General features: G+C 41.7%; 1 protein-coding gene across 1 annotated transcript; it reads left to right on the top strand.

Annotated features, from left to right (window-relative positions):
- Nucleotides 1–204: 204 nt before the first annotated feature.
- On the top strand, nucleotides 205–21,957 carry DCTN6 (dynactin subunit 6). The gene is made up of 7 exons (XM_055416548.2): nucleotides 205–296; nucleotides 5,606–5,670; nucleotides 15,313–15,418; nucleotides 16,779–16,867; nucleotides 18,161–18,208; nucleotides 19,773–19,915; nucleotides 21,476–21,957. The coding sequence occupies exons 1-7, from the start codon at nucleotides 274–276 to the stop codon at nucleotides 21,572–21,574; spliced, it is 573 nt and encodes a 190-aa protein (XP_055272523.1). The 5' UTR covers nucleotides 205–273; the 3' UTR covers nucleotides 21,575–21,957.
- The last annotated feature ends 344 nt before the right edge of the window (nucleotides 21,958–22,301 follow it).

The following is a 22,301-nucleotide window of genomic DNA, read 5'->3' as shown; positions in this document are numbered from 1 at the left end:
TTTAAATCCGAGTCCACCGATCCTTTAACTGCACTAACAACCCGTTTGCGGCCAAACACCGCCGCCCGACTGCAGGCGGCTCACGCAGAACTGAAACCTACAACCCGAGCCGGCCCTGCCCCCGCCCAGGCGAGCAGCGCCAAGGCTCCGCCTCTTTTCTGTCCTGCCAGGCTCCGCCCCTTCCCCGTCCTGCCAGGCTCCACAATCACCCACAGAGATCATCGCTGTGCCCAGGCGGTTGTGTCGATCCCGCTAGAGACAGGAGCTGAAACCATGGCGGAGAAGACTCAGAAGAGGTGGGTCGCTGTCTGAGAACCTCTCCTATCCTCCCCGCAGGGATGGAATCTGCTCTCGGTCGCCAGTGGTGGGGACTTTGGTGGTGTCTTGTTCCAGGCGCCCGGCCCAGATGGTTCCTAAGGCCCAGACCTGGCGTTCGCGGAGGGAGGAGGCGACGGGCTGGGGTAGCGAGGGCCGGGGAAGGGCCCGGGTCGTGGTCCCTCCGTGGCCTCGCCGGCCCTCAGCCACGCGCGCGCTGTCTCGGGCGGGCCTGCTGGGGATGCAGGGCGTCCCCGTCGCCTGGGACACGGAGGGACCCTCCCCTTTTCCACGGCGCTACGAACCCCTGTAGCTGTCCTGCGTCCCCATCACCCACGGTCCCCCAAACCCTCCCTGTCCGTCGTGGGGGCTCCGTGTATGTGTTCAGTTCAGTTCAGTCGCTCAGTCGTGTCCGACTCTCCGTGACCCCATGAATCGCAGCACGCCAGGCCTCCCTGTCCATCACCAACTCCCGGAGTTCACTCAAACTCATGTCCACAGAGTCGGTGATGCCATCCAGCCATCTCATCCTCTGTCGTCCCCGTCTCCTCCCGCCCTCAATCCCTCCCAGCATCAGAGTCTTTTCCAGTGAGTCACCTCTTCGCTTGAGGTGGTCAAAGTATTGGAGTTTCAGCTTTAGCATCAGTCCCTCCAATGAACACCCAGGATTGATCTCCTTTAGAATGGACTGGTTGGGTCTCCTTGCAGTCCAAGAGACGGACTCAAAGCGGGGCCCGCGCCTGGGCCAAAGCTAGCTGCTTGATAAACGCGTGGGGACGGGCCTCGGGGCTGCTGGACGCTGTCGGTGGAAAGGGACAGCTGGGATGCAAGACAAACTTCAGTTAAACCGTTTCCCAAAGCAGCAAAGTTGAGCACCCTCTGCTGACTCTTAGAAAATGAACACCGAGAAGCCTTGTTTTGGGGGCAGCCATAAATTAACATTTAGGTTTTTCATCCATTTAGGCAGGTAATTGTAATCTTTTGCATAAGCTAAAGAGGAGCAGATATGCTAGGAATATTATGCACAGTGTATAGGAGTGTGCTGTGGAGAGGAGGGTACTGTTGATATTTTATTAGTTAGGACTTCGGCTAAGTCTTCCCTCGCTGCCTGCTCCCCGCTCCGCCCCTTCACTCCTGACTTTTATTATTCCTGCCTCACAAAGGAATATGCTGACTGACACACACCATCTGGAGCGTCTTCCTTGGGCATAAAACTGAAGACAGGGCACTTTTGAGTCTCTTCTGTTCTCACTTGCCCAGTATAAGTTAATTATTAGATAATGCTTTTTTCATTAAAAAAAGAAATCATAGCAAGAGGGAGGCTGAGGGAATGGAAAACTGGGATCGGAAATCATGTGTAAAATGAGCTGTTTTATAGAGGTTAATTTATCTGTCCACAGCTTAATAAGATTGCTTTTTTTACACACACAAACCCACCTGTAGGGAAAAGGATCGGAGAAAAAGTGTTTATCAATGGTGATGTATTTATCACCATTTTCAAGGGCAAAATCATTCAGCTGACACAGGAAACCTGTCCAAAGTGACAGGATGTTTCCAGGAAACTTCCAGCCAAAAAAAAAAAGGGATGATTGATGTTTGTGTTTTAGAGTGTGGCTGAGCACAAACCTTAGCATGGACTATTGCTGTACACTTTTAAGCCCCGCCCCTTTACTATGTAACAGTTGCCCAACTCTTTGTGACCCCATGGACTGTAGCCCGCCAGGCTCCTCTGTCTATGAAATTTTTCAGGCAAGCATACTGGAGTGGGTTGCCATGCCATTTTTGGGGGGGGGGGCGTGGTCTTCCCAACCCACGGATTGCACCTGCTTCTTTTGCATCTCCTGCGTTGGCAGGCAGATTCTTTACCAGCAAACCACCTGGGAAGCCAGGTAACAGTTACTGGGCTCCTGCCATAAGCAGTCAACTGTCAGTGAGCAACCGTTAGCGGTCCTGTTCAGCCATCCGTGGGTGCTGCAGTGGGCCCCCTCCCACAAGCCGCCAGGTGTCAGTGAGAGACAGTTAGTGATCCCCTCAGTCAGCAGAGCGGTGGTTTTCAGGCCTCAGGCAGAGAGTCAGGTAAGAGGCAGATCCTGGGAACAGTTGGGGGCTGTGTCCTGCAGGGCTTCAGAGCCCTGGCCAAGGCCTCCCACTGGCCAGGCTCAGGTCTTGAGTGGCTGCAAACCTCCCCCCCATCCCTGTGTCTGCAGCGTAATGGCAGTGGCGTCTGCATAGGATGCAGTCTGCAGGACCCAGCCCCTGCCCTAAGGGTGGCTTGAGAAGCCTGAGAGTCATTGGGGTCCCAGGCACCTGTGTCCCTCAGCGATGATGGCTAGGCAGGGTCTGGGGACGGATGGATATCTGATGGATATCTGCCTCCTCTTATCCAGGACCTGGACTTTGGAGGGTGACAGTTGTGTCTTGGGACCTGGGCCTTTCTTGTCAGAACAGAGAATAACATTTGTATGGTAGAGATTTACAGGAACATCGTTACCTGACTGTGAACTAACCTCAAGAACAAAGGATCTGACACCAGGATGTTTGCAACAACTGACCATGCCCCCACCCCAGTTCCTAGAAAAGGGCTTTGCTAAAGGCTTTCAGGAAGTTTGGGGGTTTTAAGGCATAAGCCACCCATCTCCTTACCTGGCTCTGCAGTAAACCTTTCTCTGCTCCAAACTGATGTTTTAGTATTGTTTGGCCTCACTGTGAGTTACATGGATTTGTGTTCCGAAAATATGAGGACAGTGATGTCCCGGGAATGAACTTTGCTTCAAGAAATTTCAAGGCCCTGGGCTTCAATTTCCTCATCTAGAAAATGAGAGGTTTGGAGCATTTTCTATTTTCTACTCCGTGTCCCTGAAGTTTTTCCTTCTCCTATTCAATAGAAAGGTTATATATTTTCTGTGATTTCAGCAGACAAGTGACATGTAGTAACCCAGATGGATCATTTTTAAATTGTATTAATTTGTGCCTTGTAGAGAGGCAGTACCTGTCAAAATGATGGAGACAGACGTAGCTGTGTCTCCTCTGGACTTTTCTTAAAGATAGACTTAAGGATTAGAAGTTTTTTATTTTATCAAAGCTTATTTATTTTTGGCTATTCTGGGTCTTCATTGCTGTGTGGGGACTTTCTCCAGTTGCAGTGAGTGTGGGTTACTCATTGCGGCGGCTTCTCTTGTTGCAGAGCATGGGCTCTAGGCTGGGTGGTTGTGGTGCACAGGCTTAATTGCCCCATGGCACGTGGAACCTTTTAATTTCAGAGATGCTTGCTCCTTGGGAGGAAAGCTATGACAAACCTAGACAGCATATTAAAGAGCAGAGATACCACTTTGTCAACAAAGGTCTGTATAGCCAAGGCTACGGTTTTTCCAGTGGTCATGTATGGATGTGGGAGTTGGACCATAGAGAAGGCTGAGCACCAAAGAATTGATGTTTTCAAACTGTGGTGCTGGGCAAGACTCTTCAGAGTCCCTTGAACCCCACGGAGATCAAAAACCAGTCACTCCTAAAGGAAATCAACCCTGAATATTCATTGAAGGACTGAAGCTGAAGCTCCAGTACTTTGGCCACCTGAGGCAAAGAACCGATTCATTGGCAAAGAGCCTGTGCTGGGAAAGATTGAGGACAAGAAGAGAGGGGGTGACAGAGGGTGAGATGGTTGGATGGCATCACTGACTCAGTGGACATGTGTTTGAGCAAACTCTGGGAGATAGTGAAGGACAGGGGAGCCTGGCATGCTGCAGTCCTTGGGGTCTAAGACTAGGACACAACTTAATGAATTAACGACAACGATGTGGAATCTTCCCTGACCAGTTATCGAACCCATGTCCCCTGCATTGGCAGCCAGATTCTTAGCCACTGGACCACCAGGGAAGTTCTGATGGATATTCTTTTTACTTAGAGCTTTAAAAATACTTTGTGATAGGAAGATTTGTTCACTTAAATTTATAGAAGAAAAATCCGTACATGTCTTTTTTAAGTTTTCCACATCAGTATAGAAGTGGTGATTTTTTAAAATATTTATTTTTGGTGTTACTCTGCATTTATGTTAGGGAATATTTGGGTGGATTCTGGAATATGAATGATGGAGAAACATGTTAAAAAGTGTGTACTCTGCTGACTCGCAGCTATATTTCTCGTCTAGCATGCTCTCATAGCCCCAGATCTAGATATACTGGGTCTTTCTTCATGGGTACCTCAAATTGACTTCATCTAAAATTTAACCAAATAACTTCCATTTTTCATTTTCTTACTTTTCTATGTACTGATGTTTTTCAAATCTTCCAACAGATATGTCAAATGCCTCCTAACTTTTTTCCCAAGTGCTCGTCACATAATCTTTCAGTTTTTTTTTTTTCTTTTTTCCTAGAAATCTTCCCTTTGAAGTCCTCTGTCTTTGCGCTCTAAGACCAATGCGCAGCAATTACCCTAAGTTCCCCTCTGTCCTTGTATGCTGCTGCTGCTAAGTCACTTCAGTCGTGTCCGACTCTTAGCGACCCCATGGACTGCAGCCCACCAGGCTCCTCTGTCCATGGGATTTCCCAGGCAAGAATACTAGAGTGGGGTGCCACTGCCTTCTCCCCTTGTATGCTGCTGCTGCTAAGTCACTTCAGTCGTGTCCGACTCTGTGTGACCCCATAGACGGAAGACCACCAGGCTGCCCCATCCCTGGGATTCTCCAGGCAAGAACACTGGAGTGGGTTGCCATTTCCTTCTCCAGTGTGTGAAAGTGAAAAGTGAAAGTGAAGTCTCTCAGTTGTGTCCAACCCTTAGCGACCCCACGGACTGCAGCCTACCAGGCTCCTCCATCCATGGGATTTTCTAGGCAAGAGTACTGGAGTGGCGTATGCTAGAGCCTCTGATTCTAATCCCTGGCTTCAATTTTTTTGACTTAACAATGTAGCTTGGAGATCATCCCAACTCTTCACACACAGGATTATTCCTTCTTTTTTATGCTGTATATTAGTTCATACTATACCATAATGTATTAACCAGGTCCCTACTAATGAATACCTAGGTTGTTTTGAGCTTTTTGCTACTTAAAAACAATGTTGGTATTAAAAGAGTCCAATGCCTCTTTTCCTCTCAAGCATTTTAAGAACACATGATAAATGATTTTAGCTTGATGGATGGTGTACCATCTGAGAAGTTTATAGTATATTAAATCTTACAGTTTACTTTTCACTTTTCCATCAGTTTGTTTTAACCTATCATTGCAGTGCCAGGATAGCTCCTATAACAGTATTTTTAAATCTTACGCACAACGCATGTTACTTTGTTCTTCCTGCAGTGTGAAGATCGCACCTGGAGCAGTTGTGTGTGTGGAGAGCGAAATCAGAGGTGATGTCACTATAGGTGAGAAAATATCCCGTCAGTGTTGTCTCTCAAGAATTGGTGTTATTTAGTTCATATCAATGCTTTACAGTTCATTAGGTATTATTTTCTATGTTTGACTGAGGTCCTCATTTTATTGACAAAGCAGTGTATTTCTCTAAGCGTTTAATATTTCTCAAATAATTTAGTGTGATGGAATCTATGTTTAAACTCCCATCTGATGAACTAACAAGGCAGTATAATAAAGTAATTTATTTGAGAGACATCTGCTGTGTACCTGCTATGTGCCAGGCCCTATGCTCACACCTGTGCTTGCACTCTGGACCCAGCAGTGAATGTCGCAGAGCTTACATTCTTCTAAGAGTGTAAACCACAGAGTCTGATGGACTTGGGGTCAGCATCCTTGCTCTTTGTCTGCTGGATTACCTCAGGCATATCACGTAGTCTCTCTCATTTTCCCCTTCTGTGTAATTGTGTGTATCAGAATTAGGGTCAGCAGCTTGTAGTGGTGGCTTAACACACAGATGTTTACTCTCCTGTATAAAAAGCCTAAGGGTAGGCAGTTCACGTCCTGTCAGTTGATTGTCCAGGAGCTCTGGCCTCACAGGCCAGGATGTGATGGCTGGAGCACCAAGAGGGTCTTAGGTAAGAAAGGAGAGGAGTGGAGACAAAAGGGTGCACCTCCCAGTGGAGTCAGCTCCCCTCAAATAGTCTTCCTGAAGGTTCCACAAAACTCTTTGCCTTGGGCCTGGTCTCACGGACACGTCTAGCTAAGAGAATGCTGGGAGACGTAGTCTGAACCGGACACATTGCAGCCCCCATACTGGGTTCTCCTAATAGAAAAAGGGAAGAATGGATATTCAGTGGCAGCAGCTTTTGTCACACATGCAAAATAAGAGTGCCTTCCTCAAAGCTTTTTTTTTTTTCTCAAAGCTTTTTGAAGGATTAAATAAGAAAATATTTATGAAAGTCATTGCCCAATACCTGACATTCAGTAAGCACTCAATAAATGTTGGCTAGCTGCGCTGTAAAGTCAGTGTAGCCTTGCTTTATAGGTTAGGTCCAGCATTTAAACGAAATGAATAATTTAACATGTGGTAGCATGGGCTTCCCTGGTGGCTCAGTGGTAAGGAATGGGTTCAGCCCCTGCGTGGGGAAGGTCCCCTGGAGAAGGAAATGGCAACCCTTTCCAGTATTCTTGCCTGGGAAATCCATGAACAGAGGAGCCTGGTGGGCTGCAGTCTGTAGGGTCACAAAAGAGTTGGACACGACTTAGTGACTAAACAGCAACTTGCTTATATGAGCATGATTGAGGTCCCCCAAGTGCGCATTTTAGCCACTAGATCTTTTCCATACGTTTTCATTGCATGTGGTGCCCGATAGCTTTATTAAGATGAGTACATGTTTACTAGTCACTGGGTGTTACCAGAGTAGAGCTTTCAGGAAACTAAGTACACTTTCAGAGAGAAAATGTGCCTTGTTCCCTTACACTGACAGTAACTGCAAAAGAAAAAAAACATTTTCTGTAATTTTAGTAAAGCTGAAACTCCAATACTTTGGCTACCTTATGCGATGAGTTGACTCACTAGAAACGACTCTGATGCTGGGAGGGATTGGGGGTGGGAGGAGACAGGGACGACAGAGGATGAGATGGCTGGATGGCATCACTGACTCGATGGGCATGAGTTTGAGTGAACTCCGGGAGTTGGTGATGGACAGGGAGGCCTGGCGTGCTGTGATTCATGGGGTCGCAAGGAGTCGGATACGACTGAGTGACTGAACTGAACTGAACTGAAGCCTCCAGCCACGTCAGGATCGTGTCTTATAAAAATAATTACGATTGTGCCAGTATTATGGAGCATCATTAGGGATTTGCCCAGGTTGGATCTAATTAATTATTTTAAATTGACAGAATTTCAACGTTTAGAAGGTGACTCTTTCTTTTCAGTCCTGTATTAACTTTGTTAACTTTTAAACCACCTGCAAACTTTTTATGAGGAGAAATTAGCCACATGTTTCTGTTGCTCTGCATTTTTATTCTGGTATTTTTATGGTTTTCATCATGATTCGAGGGATAACACCTAATATTAATTCACAGGGTATTCTATAAATAGAAGGAAAGTAAGACTAAAATAATGATATTTCCCTCTGATTTCTGCTTCCTCCCTGCTTTAACCAATGTGTTCAGTATCTACTAGGTAGTATCTACGCAGATGGTACGGATATCTCTGCAGGCATGTGTGCACACACAGGGATACATATATGTCTGTGTGTGTGTTTCAGATTTGGAATAACAGGTCCTGTCCTTCCCTAGACAAGCAGTGACGGCTTTATCCTGGGAAAAGGAGAGCTGGACCACTGTGTAGGCCTGGGGCCTGGGATTTCAGGAATCAGCGCCCACTTTACTGTTCCCCCTCTGTCTTCCACGTCTGGGTGCTCTTCCCTCTTCTTTATCCCTCTCCTCCTCCTGCCTTCCTTGAACGTTGAAACTATGTAAAGAAATGTGGTATTCAAATCTGCTTTCCATATAAGCTGATCACCGGCTGATCAGGCACCGCTCTGGTGGTTAAAATATAAAATGATTGTTCAGCACAGATTTTCAGTGATGGATTGTTGCATAAGAAATGATAATATATTTTTTAAGCTAGTGATTTTTAATTTCATCATTGAATGGATCTAAGTTAATATTTTGTTGGGATTATTTTTGACCCAGGTTTTTAAAACCAGAGAATTTGCTCACTTTACAGAAACACCTCAATGTTCAAAACGAAGGAAAAGATTCGGAGTGATACAGTTACCCCGTGTTCCGTAGTTCCTGCCTCATGTTCATTGTGCCTGTTTCATATTCTTAATTTTATATATAAATATGGAAATTTTGGAGAACTGATACTTAGTCATTTCTATCACTTTTGTATTTGGTGTAAAATAATCTCTAATCTTTTTGTACTTTTAATTCCTTTTTCTGATGTAATATCTCAGATTTAAAAAAGCTCTTGGTAGATATAAACTTAAAGCAGAGAGTAGAGATAAGTTACCTGGTTAAAACTTACTCTCCCTACCATGTTTTCTTTTTCCTTCTTTTTTTGGGGGAAGAGTGTGGAATTTTCTTAGGGAAATTTTTATTTTTTTTAAAAATTTTATTGACGTATAGTTGATTTATAATGTGTGTTGTTCGTTTCTGCTGTACAGCACAATGAATCAGTTATACATGTACACATACCCCCCATTTTTTTAAAGTCTTTTCCTTTATAGGTCATTACAGAGTACTGAGTAGAGTTTCCTGTGCTATACAGCAGGTCCTTACTAGTTATCTATTTTATATATAATTGTGTGTAAATATCAATCCTAATCTCCCAATTTATCCCTCCCTCCCTTCCTCCCTGGTGACCATGTTTGTTTTCTATATCTGTGACTCCATTTCTGTTTTGTAAATAAGTTCATTTTTTTAGATCCCACGTATCATATCATATGATATTTGTCTTTCTCTGACTCACTTCGCATACTATGATAATCTCTAGGTCCATCCATGTTGCTGCGAATGGCCTTATTTCATTCTTTATGATGGCTGAGTAATATTCCATTATGTATGTGTGTCATATCTTCTTTATCCATTCCTTTGTCAATGGGCTGTTGTTTTTCAACTTATGGCTGGTTTTGTTTTTGCTTAGTTTATCAGAATAACCAATATAAGTCTTCCCCTGTTACAGTATAGATTTGGAGATTTCACGATGTTTCACATAACTTTCCATCCCCTCATCAGTTTTACCTTGCTATGTTTCAGTTAGTAGAACTTTAAATTTTCTGTTTTCCTAGAAAATCAAGTATTTGGTTTATCAAAGAAACTAGTCTAAAGCTTTGAAGTGTAGTCCTTAACCAGAAACCCTATGTCTGTGGCGCTGTTGGAACCTGACCCCTTTCATTAGAGTCTGCTAGGAAGCAGACCTTGGGAAAAATAACAGTTCTCTCGTTAATTATAATTTGGGTAAATAAGGTTTCATCTTATTTACTGTCAAGCCTGCTTTTTTTTCTTTTTAAGCCTGCTTTTAATTAGACTGCCTTGATTCATGGCTTTTACATTATTTTTGAAAATTTTGTTTTAAGAGCTGAAACACGTTTTAGAAAGGTATGCCTGTGCACAGCCATGCAGTCCTGTTGCAGCGTGAAGGCAGGCCTCTGGGATTAGGACAACACCTGGGGACTCGTGGTGTGAAGCCAGGACTCCTGCAGTGACGGAGCTTTGTGGTGGAAGCACTTTGTCTCACTTTGCTCTTCTTCCCATTAGAGTTTTTAATACAGATCAAAAGCTTCCCTTTTATTGTGGAAATTTTTTTAAATTGAGGTAACATTGGTTTATAATATTACATAAGTTTCATATGTACAACATTATATGGAAATCTTTTTCAATAAGGCAAAACAGTGGCTTTGACTTGAGAAATTCACTGAATATAAAACAGTTGTTAAAAGTACTTCGTCTTATAGGTCAAAGGAATTGTTTTCATTTCCAAGAGACCTTGTGGCTTTTGGAACTATTTATTGACATATGAAAATGTCCACAAAGATTGCTTTCTGTGGCAAAGATAGACAGGAAAAATACCCTTTACTAACTGAAGGGAATAGAAATATGATGCAAGGAATGTCTTTCTGGCTAGGTTGCATCAAGCCCAGCCAACCATTTAGAAAAATAAGCCAGTAAGGCACATTTATCCAACTCTAGACACATTTATCCAAACAAGGAGATAAGCCAAATAGGGTTTCAGCACATTTGGTAAGAAAATACACAAACTACCCTGCCAGAAAGAGCTCCAAGAAAGTTCACGACAGCCTTTTAACAAAAACTTTCCATGGTGACAGATTTTTATTTTTAAAGCATTTTAACACCAAGACCCTTCAACTTGGTTTGAATTCAGACCCATCCTAGGTGAAAGTGCCACTTGCATGCCGAAAAGTATGGAGCAGACTGTGCTCACATTTCAGCGTGCGGGTGCTGCCTGTGTCTTGCACTAGTTCTGGGCTATCAGGCTTTCTGGTGCCAGCCTCCAGCTCTGTGCAGAGACAAAGCACCTGGTCAGAAGTTTCCTTTAAGAAGTTCACCAAACTTAAGTCTTAGCAGTCATGTATACTGCAGTTCATGTTTAAAAACTAACCTCTCTAGTCTCTGCCCCCAAAAGCCCTTCAAGAGGTTAAGGGGAGTTATTTAGTAGTGCTTTTTCACCCATGACCTTGTTGTTTCTTCACAATTCAGAGTAGATCTCATTGCCAACATTCATTGGCTCATGGAGAAAGCAAGGGAGTTCCAGAAAAATATATACATCTGCTTCATTGACTATGCTAAAGCCTTTGGCCATGTGGATCACAACAAACTATGGAAAATTCTTAAGAGACCGGAGACCAGATCACCTTACCTGTCTCCTGAGAAACCTGTATGTGGGTCAGGAAGCAACAGTTAGAACTGGACATTTAACAGCGGACTGGTTCCAAATTGGGAAAGGAGTACGTCAAGGCTGTATACTGTCACCCCGCTTATTTAACTTCTATGCGGAGTACATCATGCGAAATGCCGGGCTGGATGAAGCACAAGCTGGAATCAGGTTTGCTGGGAGAAATATCAGCAACCTTAGATATGTAGATGATACCACTCTATTGGCAGAAAGTGAAGAAGAGAGAGCGAGCCTGTTGTTGAGAGTGAAAGAGGAGAGTGAAGAAGCTGGCCTGAAACTTAACATTAAAAAAACTAAGATCACGGCATCTGGTACCATCACTTCATGGCAAATAGAAAGGGAGAAAGTGGAAGCAGTGATAGATTTTATTTCTTTGGGCTCCAAAATCAGTGCAGACAGTGACTGCAGCCATGAAATTAAAAGACGCTTGCTCCTTGGAAGAAAAGCTATGATAAAGCTAAACAGTGTATTAAGAATTAGAGACATCACTTTGCTGACAAAGGTCCATATAGTCAAAACTATGGTTTTTCCAGTTGTCATACAGATGTGAGTTGGACCATGAGGCTAAGTGCTGAAGATTTGATGCTTTTGAACTGTGGTGCTAGAGAAGACTCCTGAGAATCCCTTGGACAGCAGGGAGATCAAACCTGTCAATCCTAAAGGAGATCCACCCTGAATATTCACTGGAGGACTGATGCTGAGGCTGAAGCTCTAATACTTTGTCCACCTGATGAGAAAAGCTGACTCATTGGAAAAGACGGTGATGCTGGGAAAGATTGAAGGCAAAAGGATAAGGGAGTGGCAGAGGATGAGATGGTTAGATGGCATCACCGACTCAATGGATATGAGTTTGAGCAAACTCCAGAAGATAGCGAAGGACAGAGGAGTGTGGCATCCTGCAGTGCGTGGGGTCACTAAGAGTTGGACACGCCTTAGGGACTGAACGACAGTCACCTTTCAAGTCACTTCACAACTCCAGGACTTGTAGTTTGGCAGGGTGACCACCAGGTGGAGGTGTTGTCTTAAACAGGTCTCGTGGAATCTGCTCACTGGTCTCCTGTAATGCTTTCTATCTCAGGGAAGGCCCTGAGACTTAAAACCAGTTTTCCAGTTATTTACTAACACTCTTGTTAAGAATGATGAGAAATAATAATAATAAAATACCTAGCTAACATACCGCCAACATTATTTTTAAAAGGGAAAAAATGAAAATATCAGTTGTTTTCAAACCTGTACTTTAGAGGAACTTTTAAAGAAGCATAGGTCCCAGCGGAACCTTTGTCTTATCAGCCTTTTCTCACGCAGCTTTTTGCAAGACTGCTTGTTATCAAAAGCTGCAGCCTGAGGACCCGCAGAATATCTCGTGCCCCTGGGTACTAATCTAGCTGTGGTAAAGGATCTGCTTCCTCCTGTCAGATTTTTAAGGCCAGTATGGAAAATTTTTATTAATCTTTTTCACTGTCTTACAGTAAAGTGAAGAATTTCTTCCCTGATTAAAAGGAGATTTCACCCTGTTACCTGAGTATCAGGGGAATAAAGCAGTCCCTTTTCTTCTGTTTCTCAGAGCAGAAAGAGTTATTTTGTTTAGTGTGATAAAGTTCTTAGCTCTTAGAGTCAGATAGTGATGAACCTCCCATTTTGAAGAACTATGGGCCAGACCCCATGATCTCCTTTCCAAATATAATCCACACTTCAACCTGGCGAGATAGGCTATCATAGACTTTATCTTTTTATAGATGAGAAAACTAAGGCATTTGAGAGGCTGAGCACACAGCCTTTAAGTGATAAAGACCAGAGCCTGGACTTTCTAGACAAGGGATGTGGTTGCTGGCTGGGGCTTTAATTATAAAGAACCGAAAATAGAAAGATCGTGTCCCTTTATCATAGAATATCTTGACATAAAATATAAATCTGGTATTGTGCAAACCACAGCTTTAAATTGCTTCACACAGCTGGAAGGACCTATAAGAAATTTCTCATTTCAAAGGAATCCAGTGTTTGTTTCAGCATTGTTTTAGCACCTCTCCCCAGAAGTGATAATTCTTCTAAATGCCTATTATTAAAAGATTGGTTAAATAAATCATGGTATGTTAATATAATATGAAATAATATTCAACAATTTATGTGGAAAAAAATCACCATAACTTTTTAGGTGAAAAAGCAAGGTGCAGAATAAGAGAATAAGTACCATTCCTTAGTTTTTGAAATTCATATTTTAGTATGTAAAATTCATATTTTTTCTCCTTCAAGTTGAACTTATCTTCTAACTTTCTAGGGAAATAAATTTTATATAGTCATATTTACAGATTTTAAATATACACTAGTACTTAAGTCTGGAGTAATACTCCAAACTTTTAAGAATAGTTACCTCCAGGGAATGAGATCAGCAGGAGGAGACAGGATCTTTCACTTTTGACTTTGATTGAGTTTTTTGGGGTGAGCAGGTATTCCTTTTATAATTATGTGTATGTGTGTGTATATATTTATGATTATGTGTGTGTATATTTATATGTACATGTATATTTATAATTATATGTATGGGTGTATATTTATAATTATGTATGTGTGTATATTTATAATTATGTGTATGTACGTGTGTATATTTATAATTATGTGTGTGTGTGTGTATGTTTATGATTATGTGTATGTGTGTATATTTTTTAACCAAAGGAAAAAGGCACCTGTGGTCACAGTCATGGCCACCTTGAGAAGCTTCCCAGGGATCTGAGTGACCCCTTCTTCTATTCTGAAATCTCCTATCCTAAGCAGGAGCATTTGCCAGGAAAGTTTTACTTTAGCAACTGAGGATTTAGGGAGCTAGAGGTGACACAAATAACAAAGCCACCCTCTGTGTGTCCCCTGACCCCACACCCCATGTTGGGCCCCACCCTCTGTATAAGTCCCCAGCTCTTCATTGTTAGGGAAAAAAATAAGCTGTCCTGAGAGTCTTTCCAATTCTCTGGGCACCAGGAACACCTCCTTATTTATTTTAATACATTTTTGACTGAGCGTGTTAAGTCTTCCCGATTTCAAGACAAACAAAGCTCCAGAGGGCAAAAGCAGCACCCGTTCCTTTTGTTCCCTATAACATACAGCCTTGCTTCTTGCCTGTCACTAGCAGATAGTGATTGTTGGATAAATTCACAGTTTATTAGTACAGCTTATTGAAACAATTGAGTACTGAATTTCATGGACAGCCTCCCTCCCTGCCTTGTGTCAGCGCTGCTGCCCACCTGTCCTGCTTTCGGAGTCAGCTGCGTCCTGTACAAAGCAAAAACTTCCTGTCCCCTTGTGTACAGCTAAGGATGGCCTTGACCTGGGTTGCTGGGGCAGGTTGGGAGGGAGTGCCTGCAGTGAGGGAATGTTTTCTCCTCAGTGGCTTCATTATCACCCAAATGCTAGGCCTTTGGGTAAATCAAGCGGAGGAAGGGAATGGTACAGTCTAGAACCGTCGGCCTTGTTTAGGCTGTGCAGGGCCTCCTCCACCCCGGTGGGGAAGGGATGCGATGGGGGCCCTTCCTGCCCCTCAGCCTAAGGCTGGAGTCACTGCCTCAGCTCTCCCACTGCCAGAGTCCAGTAACCACGCTTGGCTCCTTCCTCTGCCTCCCTTTCTCCTTTTCAGCTGGTTAAAATCATATCCTCAACCAGACATCAAGGGCTCAGCCTTCTTCCACTGAGTAGGCTTATAATAAGGATGGTGACAAAGTAACAAAGGTCAGGTTAGTCTCCATGTTTTCTAACTCTCATTCCACCCGTATTTCATCATGTTCCCTTAATCAAAGGACTAATCCTGTAATACACCAGCATGAGAAAGTGTTATGTGGTTCACCAGCATAAGCAAGTACCAGTATTGTAAGCAACGAGAGCCTTCCCTTTATGAGGGAAGAGAAGGAAAGGAATTAATTTTTATTGCCAACTCCGTGCCAAAATATCGTTGTCTACGAATAGTGTTTCATCTAATTCTTAAAACAACCCTGCAGGACTGGTATTAGCACCACCCCCATTTCACCACTGAGATAACAGACCTCACAACAGAGGGTGAGCCGGGACTGTCCGGCTCTGAAGCCCTGTGCTGTCTCCCCACTCCTGGGCTGGAGATTTGGCCCAAACTACAGTGGTAACGTGCCCCGTGGGGTCCCTGTACCTGCTTTAGGAAACGTTCCTCCCAGCACCCTCCTTGGAAGCTCCGCCTCCACAAGTAATTTCTTTTCCATCCGTTTAACAGGACCCAGGACAGTGATCCACCCTAAAGCGCGAATCATCGCAGAAGCCGGTCCAATAGTGATCGGCGAAGGTAACCTGATAGAGGAGCAGGCGCTCATCATAAATGCGTGAGTAGCACCCTTAGGCATGCTCTGAACGCGCTGCCGCAGAGAGAGTCTCCACTCATGTCAGCCATCTCATCTCCGGGGACCGTTTACAGCTGACATCTGGAAAGCCCACTCTCTAAGAACCAGGAAGACACTAAGGATCTTTTTCACAACACAAGTAGTTAGTAAGCGAGGACGCCACAGACCAGAGGGGTAGAGAGACTTGTCCAAGGTGAAGCAGCTGGTAGGTGGATGACTAGAATCTCCGACTCTGGGTCTGGTCATCTTCCTGCACATGTGCCAGCCTCTTCTGTTCCTTAAGGAGATGTTTCCTGAGGACACCCCCAGTGTCCCTGTGCTGTGCTCTCAGCCTCGAATTGTCTTTTGATTGGATGTCTTGATTCTGACTGCCATGTTGTTACTCATACCAGGACATATGAACTTCAGTCTGATGTATATTTTTGTATGCCTTGTGGGGATAGTACTCAGAATTATATTTGAAAACCTGGAGGTCCTAGAGGCAATTTTTCAATTTTAAAGATTAAAAAAATTATAAGCTATTAGAACATGTATGATCTTAGTGAACTAGACTGTAATACCTATGAAATTTTTACAAGCATCTGTAAAGCTAGATAAAATTTTGGCAGGAAATTCAAGCTTATACCTAATTTATAACAACAGTGTATGGAATTTGTAGTAAAGACCTTGGGAAAATATTTAACTGTGATAAAGAGATTAATTAATGCTTACTTAGGCTTTGGGAGTTTCTTACTATATTAAGCAGTGTCTTTTTAAAATATATTTTGGCACCTTTAGTGTAAGTCAATTAACATTAGCTATATTCTGCAGTAACTCAGCTGTCAGAGATAAAGCACAATTTTAAAATGGCTTCCTTCTCTTAGACTGCAAACATTTTTTTGTTACAAATGTTTCACCTAACCACATAACAGCATAAAATGATTATTTTACTTGAATATCTGTTTACATTTCACATTTTTGAATGGTTATTAGGAATGGAAAATTTTCAAGTTAGGCATGATTTTGATTCCAATTTAACAAGCTGAAAGTCCCAGCCAGCTTCTTTTCTACCTTGTCCTGGGAAAGGTCCCTTGGGCTTTGAGTTTAAAAAATAAACAAAGGAAGACTGACCTTCTATACACACCTGTGATTTCTTTACATTTCAGTAGTTCTTTTTCAATTCAGAATCAAGTCTTCTCCAGCACAGAGGATAAGTAATTCACTTAGATTAAGAAATTATTTAACGTCATTACATATATCAAGCTTGACAGAGGTACAGTTGAGAGAATGAACCCAAATTCTTAACAGGAGAATTGCTTATTGCATTATTGACTTTATGATAATTTCTCTCTTCTTTTTATAGTCACCCGGATAATATCACTCCTGATGCAGAAGATCCAGAACCCAAACCTATGATCATTGGCACCAATAATGTGTTTGAAGTTGGCTGTTGTATCCTTTGCAATAATTTAAGAGGAATCATTCCCAACTGTCTTTCAGTACCCAATCTCCTCTGTAGAAATTGTCGTAATTTATCTATCAAATATTATATATATATGTGTGTATATATATATATACTCACATACACTTTATATATAATCGATCATTTAATTATATATGTGACATATGTTATGTATATATATAAATAAATGTATGAATTATATTTTTAGGACGAGGCCATCCATCTCTTGAAAAGACTTATTTACAGTATATCAGAGAGAATTATTGCCTCTCTCTCACTGAGTAACCTCAGCGAGGAAAGGAAGAACACTGTTTTCAGGTGTGCATGCGTGCACACACACTCACCCCTAGGAGCCATCTTGCTTGTGTTGCTGCATCTTGTCCGCGGGTTCAGTGCCTGAGAGGCAGTGGGCATGAAGCAGAGTAATCTTGGCGTCAATCCTGATTTAAGCACCACAGCTCTGTCCATTTGTGATTCCTGTATGGTTTTAAAAGGTTGACAGTGTGTTGTTGTCTGATACAAGGAAATGGTGGATGGGCTGGAAGTATTTCATTCTTAGATGTTCTTCTCCTGAGTGTTACCTGTGCTTTTGCTGATTTCAGGCTCTAAAAAGAGTAAAATCTTTTCATAATGTGAGTAAAATCTTTTCATAGTGTGAGTAAAACATTATTTTATAAGAGAAACTGTTAATACTTCAAGGAAAAAAATCTAAAGGTATAACAGTAGCAAAATATTTAAATGAATTAAGCTTCAGTTATAAGATAGACCATTAGAACCATTGAGGAGTCACTTAAAATTATGTTTTTAAAGATTCTGATGATATGGAATAAGGCTTGCAAAGGTAGGTGAACTGAATAAAGCAAGCTACAAGCGGTTATACAGTTTGATTTCAAGTTATATATAAAGGGAATTATATATCTTTACATAAAGATATGTCCAGCTGTTAACAGTGCTACCCTTATGTGATTGGGTGTTAGTTTTAATTTTCTTAATTATGAAAATATGTTTCTTAAAACAATTATGAAAATACTCATAAAATTGGGGTATAAGGTGCTCATTTCTTTAAAAATATAGAAGTCGTTTATTTATACTTCGAGACTTCAAGATATTTCTGTTTAAAGAATTAAACTTTATTTGCTGACTGCCCTGGGCAGGGAGTTCTGGTCAGCCCAGCCTGCGGGGCCCTCCCAGACCTCTCTCTGCTCCACTGCAGGATGAGGACAGTGAGTCAGAAAGAAAAAAGATGAACATGTTCACCATGTGTACTTAACTCTGGCTTACAGATTGCCAAGCCATGAAAATAGGAGATAATAATGTTATTGAGTCAAAAGGTAAGCTGTGTTTGGAACTATATTGTGAGCAGTGATTCCCTCCTTTCTCTCTGTGGTATTCTGGAAAACAGCCTATGTGCAAACCACGACGAAGCCATGTGCTTAGAAGGACCGCAGGCATGGTTGAAAGCGGGCTCACATAGTCGTGAGACGAATTCTTCGCCTTTAAGGAACCTAATCTAATCATGTTTTTTATCCATTAAATTAAACTTCTAGCTGTGTATGTTTAAATCAGAATTAAACCTTCAGGTGAAAGATTTGAAAAAGATTTCTACTAAAAACTAGTGTCGATGGTAATTTAGTTGATTCATGTTGTTGTCAAATTAAAGGAAAAAAACCAGTTTCTCTAGTAGTTTGCTTTCTTTAATTTCAGGACTGCTTTTTCCTAGCCCATTAGAAACAAATGTAAGCTACGTGTCATAGGAGGGGCTAGGCAGGGGGTCTCCTGAGTTGCCACCACTGCTGGGAAGTGACTCCAAGAGCTTGTCCAGAAAGAACCGGAATGATAAGACTTCTTTGTCTGTTTTTCTAAGTAATGTTATCTATTTAATAGAACAAATACAGTTGTTTTATTCATTTTTAAAATTTTTATTTATTTTTGGCTGTGCTGGGTCTTGTTGCTTCGAGGGTTTTTCTCGAGTTGAGGTACACGGGCTTCTCACTGCAGTGACTTCTCTTGCTGGGCACAGGCCCTAGGGCGCCTGGGCTCAGTAGTTGCAACTCGCGGGCTCTAGAGCACAGGCTCGATAGTTGTGGGGCGTGGACTGAGTCGTTTTGCAGCATGTGGGGTCTTCCCAGATCAGCGATGAAACTCAAGTTTCCTACATTGGCAGGTGGATTCTTTACCACTGAGCCACCAGGGAAGCCCAAGACCTCTTTATTTTTTTTTAATTAATTTATTTTAATTGGAGGCTAGTTACTTTACAACATTGTGGTGGTTTCTGCCATACGTCGCCATGAATCAGCCATGGGTGCACGTGTCCCCCCATTCTGAACCCCCCACACCTCTCTCCCTACCGGCTTTAAGTGCCCTGCTTCATATAATGAACTTGCACTAGCCAAGACCTCTTTAGAATAGTGCCTTTCCTTTCTTAGTCTTGAATGGCATGAAAGAAGAGCTTTTTTTTTAAATAATTAGACTTTTTGTTAACCTGCTTAATGGTTTTTATTTAATTTGGATTACCAGTTATGATGATGATGAGTATCACTGTCATTTTCTATTTATTGTATACTTCCCGTGTGTCAGACCTGTGCTTGACACTTGACATTTATTATCTCATTTATTCTTTACAGCACATTGTGAAGTAGGATGGGCTCCATTTTAGAGATAAACTCACTGAGAGCATTTACAGGTCACACAGATCAGAACAGAGCTCTCTTTTGAATCCGCTTAACACTAGCCTGGTTCGTGCCTCTCTGCTGTACAACTCTGGACTGAAGTACTTCTTTTAATATGTTTCTTAAGGACAGTTTGTATTTTTATGCTTGCATCGTCATAGGATGGAAACAGTGTTCTAGTCGTTGAATGTCTTATATAGTAGTTCTCTGTGTGTCTTTCCTGCAGCATATGTAGGCAGAAACGTAATACTGACAAGTGGTTGTATCATCGGGGCCTGTTGCAACCTGAACACGTTTGAAGTCATCCCTGAGAACACAGTAATCTATGGCGGAGACTGCCTGCGTCGGGTGCAGACTGAACGGCCACAGGTGATAGAACTAGAACCTCTTTAGTAGGTAGCGTCCTTTCTAGGGCTGCTGATTTTCCCAGAATACCACATGAATGTTTTAATGGGGCAGCGAGTCTGTTATTTAAAAAGCAAATGATTAAAGCGTCAGAGGAACATTCCTAAAACTACAATTTATTTGTTGGCTCGATAGACTTATTGAGTCCTTAAGTTCACATCAGAAATATGTTCAAAGGTGACAGGGACACAATGACTCTGGAAAGAGAACATCCAGGGATGTCGCTCCTGGTCTTACGTATTTTCACCGGAGGTGCATCTCCAAGCCTTAAAAACTATACTGATTTGCTCCTGAAATACCAGCCTTCAAGGGTAAGAAGTGAACCTGCCAAATTACCGTACACCAAGCTTGGGTCCACCTATCAGTTTACTGACATAGTTAGCCTGAAAATAAATGCAGCTTGTGAATATGCAAGTATAGATAGGTATTTTCCTGGCTTATGAGGAATTGTCCCCTCCTAATAACCCAGAATAATGGCAAGTATGCATTTGGAGTTTCATGTTAGAGTAGGAGATAAATATTAATAGAGCATTTGGGGCTTCCTTTGGACAGAAGGCATTCCGATTGAAGTTTTTACCTTACTGCTTCTCTCACTCAGTATATTGCCTTCGTTACGCAGCCTTCTTCCCCTCTCCCAAAGAAAATATTTGCAAGACATTTTGATTCTTAGCCATATTTTATCAGAAATTAAAATGCCAGTTCTTTCTGGGTTATTCTAATTCTGTAATCTTTGGCTTTTATTATTATAAGCAAGTATTACTATTCTCTGGACCAAAAAAGAAATAAGAACAAATCTAGTATTTTTTCACTATCTTTCTGTATAACAGCAAAATGATTGAAGAGGGAGAGATGAAGCTGGAGTTGGGTTAAGGGAGATTAGAATTAAGTGAGCAAGAATATCTGAAGTTTAATGCGTAATGGTATGTATGCAACACTGTTTTCCATGTTTTACCAATTATAAGGATCACATAGAGGTCCTTATTACAAATGATCCCCAGGCTTTTTGAACCAAAGTGGTTAGGACAAAAGGCCTAAAAGTACCGCAAGTGAGTTTTACAGTGAGGCCAAGTGTGAGCAAAGCTGGCATCTGAAGAGTGAAGGTCAGATGAGTATCACAGCTGTGGCTCTGTCACATAGAAAGCAGTGTGCTCATGTCTGTATGCTGTAACTGAAACTCTTTCACTGCTTAGAAGCCAAGATGAAATCTACAAAAAGCAAGGTTGAAAACCGATAAACATACATTTTTACATGCAAAAGTGTCTGGCTTTTTCTTATTACCAAACTTAATGTGTGTTCATTGTAAATTGAAAGCAGGGAAGCAAAATTAAGTCAGTGAACGGGATCCACTGCAGGAGGCACAGGTTCAATCCCTGATCAGGGAACTAAGATTCGGCATGCCTCAGTCCAAAAAAAAGAGATTAGTGAAAATCATCTGTAATTCCATGACGTAGTGATAATCATTTCTACTTGATGCTCTTAACTTTGCTTTCTGCTGGCCAGTTCTTAATTCTCTTATCTTTTTAGCCCCAGACACTACAGCTGGATTTCCTGATGAAAATCTTGCCAAACTACCATCACCTAAAGAAGACCATGAAAGGAAGCTCAACTCCAGTTAAGAACTAAGAACAATAGATGATATCAAGATAATATTTGTGTTTGACCAGTGTCTTTTTTTTTGACTGGTGTCTTTTGAAAGAACCACATGTTTGTGCATTCATAACAGTTCATAAAACACCTGTTTGACTTTATCTTGTAAAATTGAATTAGAGAAGAAAGTAATGGATTTTCATTGTAACTGTCCTCTATAATTTATATAAAATGTATTTTCTCATGTCCTTGTCTCATTCTGATAATTTACAGATTTTTTTGTTCTGTGTTGCGTGTTATATAAAATGTTGGCCATGAATTTTAGTTATGTAAAAGACTACCCATGATAAGAAAGAACATATTGTTATGTATTTATAGTCTAACAAATACTAAACTAAATAAAAATGTTGATGACAGGACTTTTACTTTAAATCAGTTTTTCTGCTCGCATCAACTTTCCCAAAATAGCTCTTTTAATTTTTATTGTATACTAGTTAAATATTAAAGCTAACGTGTTTACCTTTTCCTTTTGTGAATTTGTGGCTGTCTACAATATCAGGTGAAATTTCAGCAGCTATTGAATTAATTTAGATTTCATTTTGTTCCCAAGAAAAATATTTTTTTTTCTCTTTAGTAAAACAAAAGTAATCAGGGAAAGATATATTCAGTAGAGTATGAAGTCAAAAAGAATGGTGTCTAATGAAAATGACAAGTAAGTGACCATTGAGTGGTATTCTTAGGTTTCTGAGGACATTGAAACAAG

The sequence above is a fragment of the Moschus berezovskii genome, chromosome 26 (genome assembly GCF_049115385.1).
Source record: "Moschus berezovskii isolate FMDL1 chromosome 26, NW_MosBer_1.0, whole genome shotgun sequence".
NCBI lineage: Eukaryota > Metazoa > Chordata > Mammalia > Artiodactyla > Moschidae > Moschus > Moschus berezovskii.
This window is presented reverse-complemented; position numbering and strand designations above follow the sequence as displayed.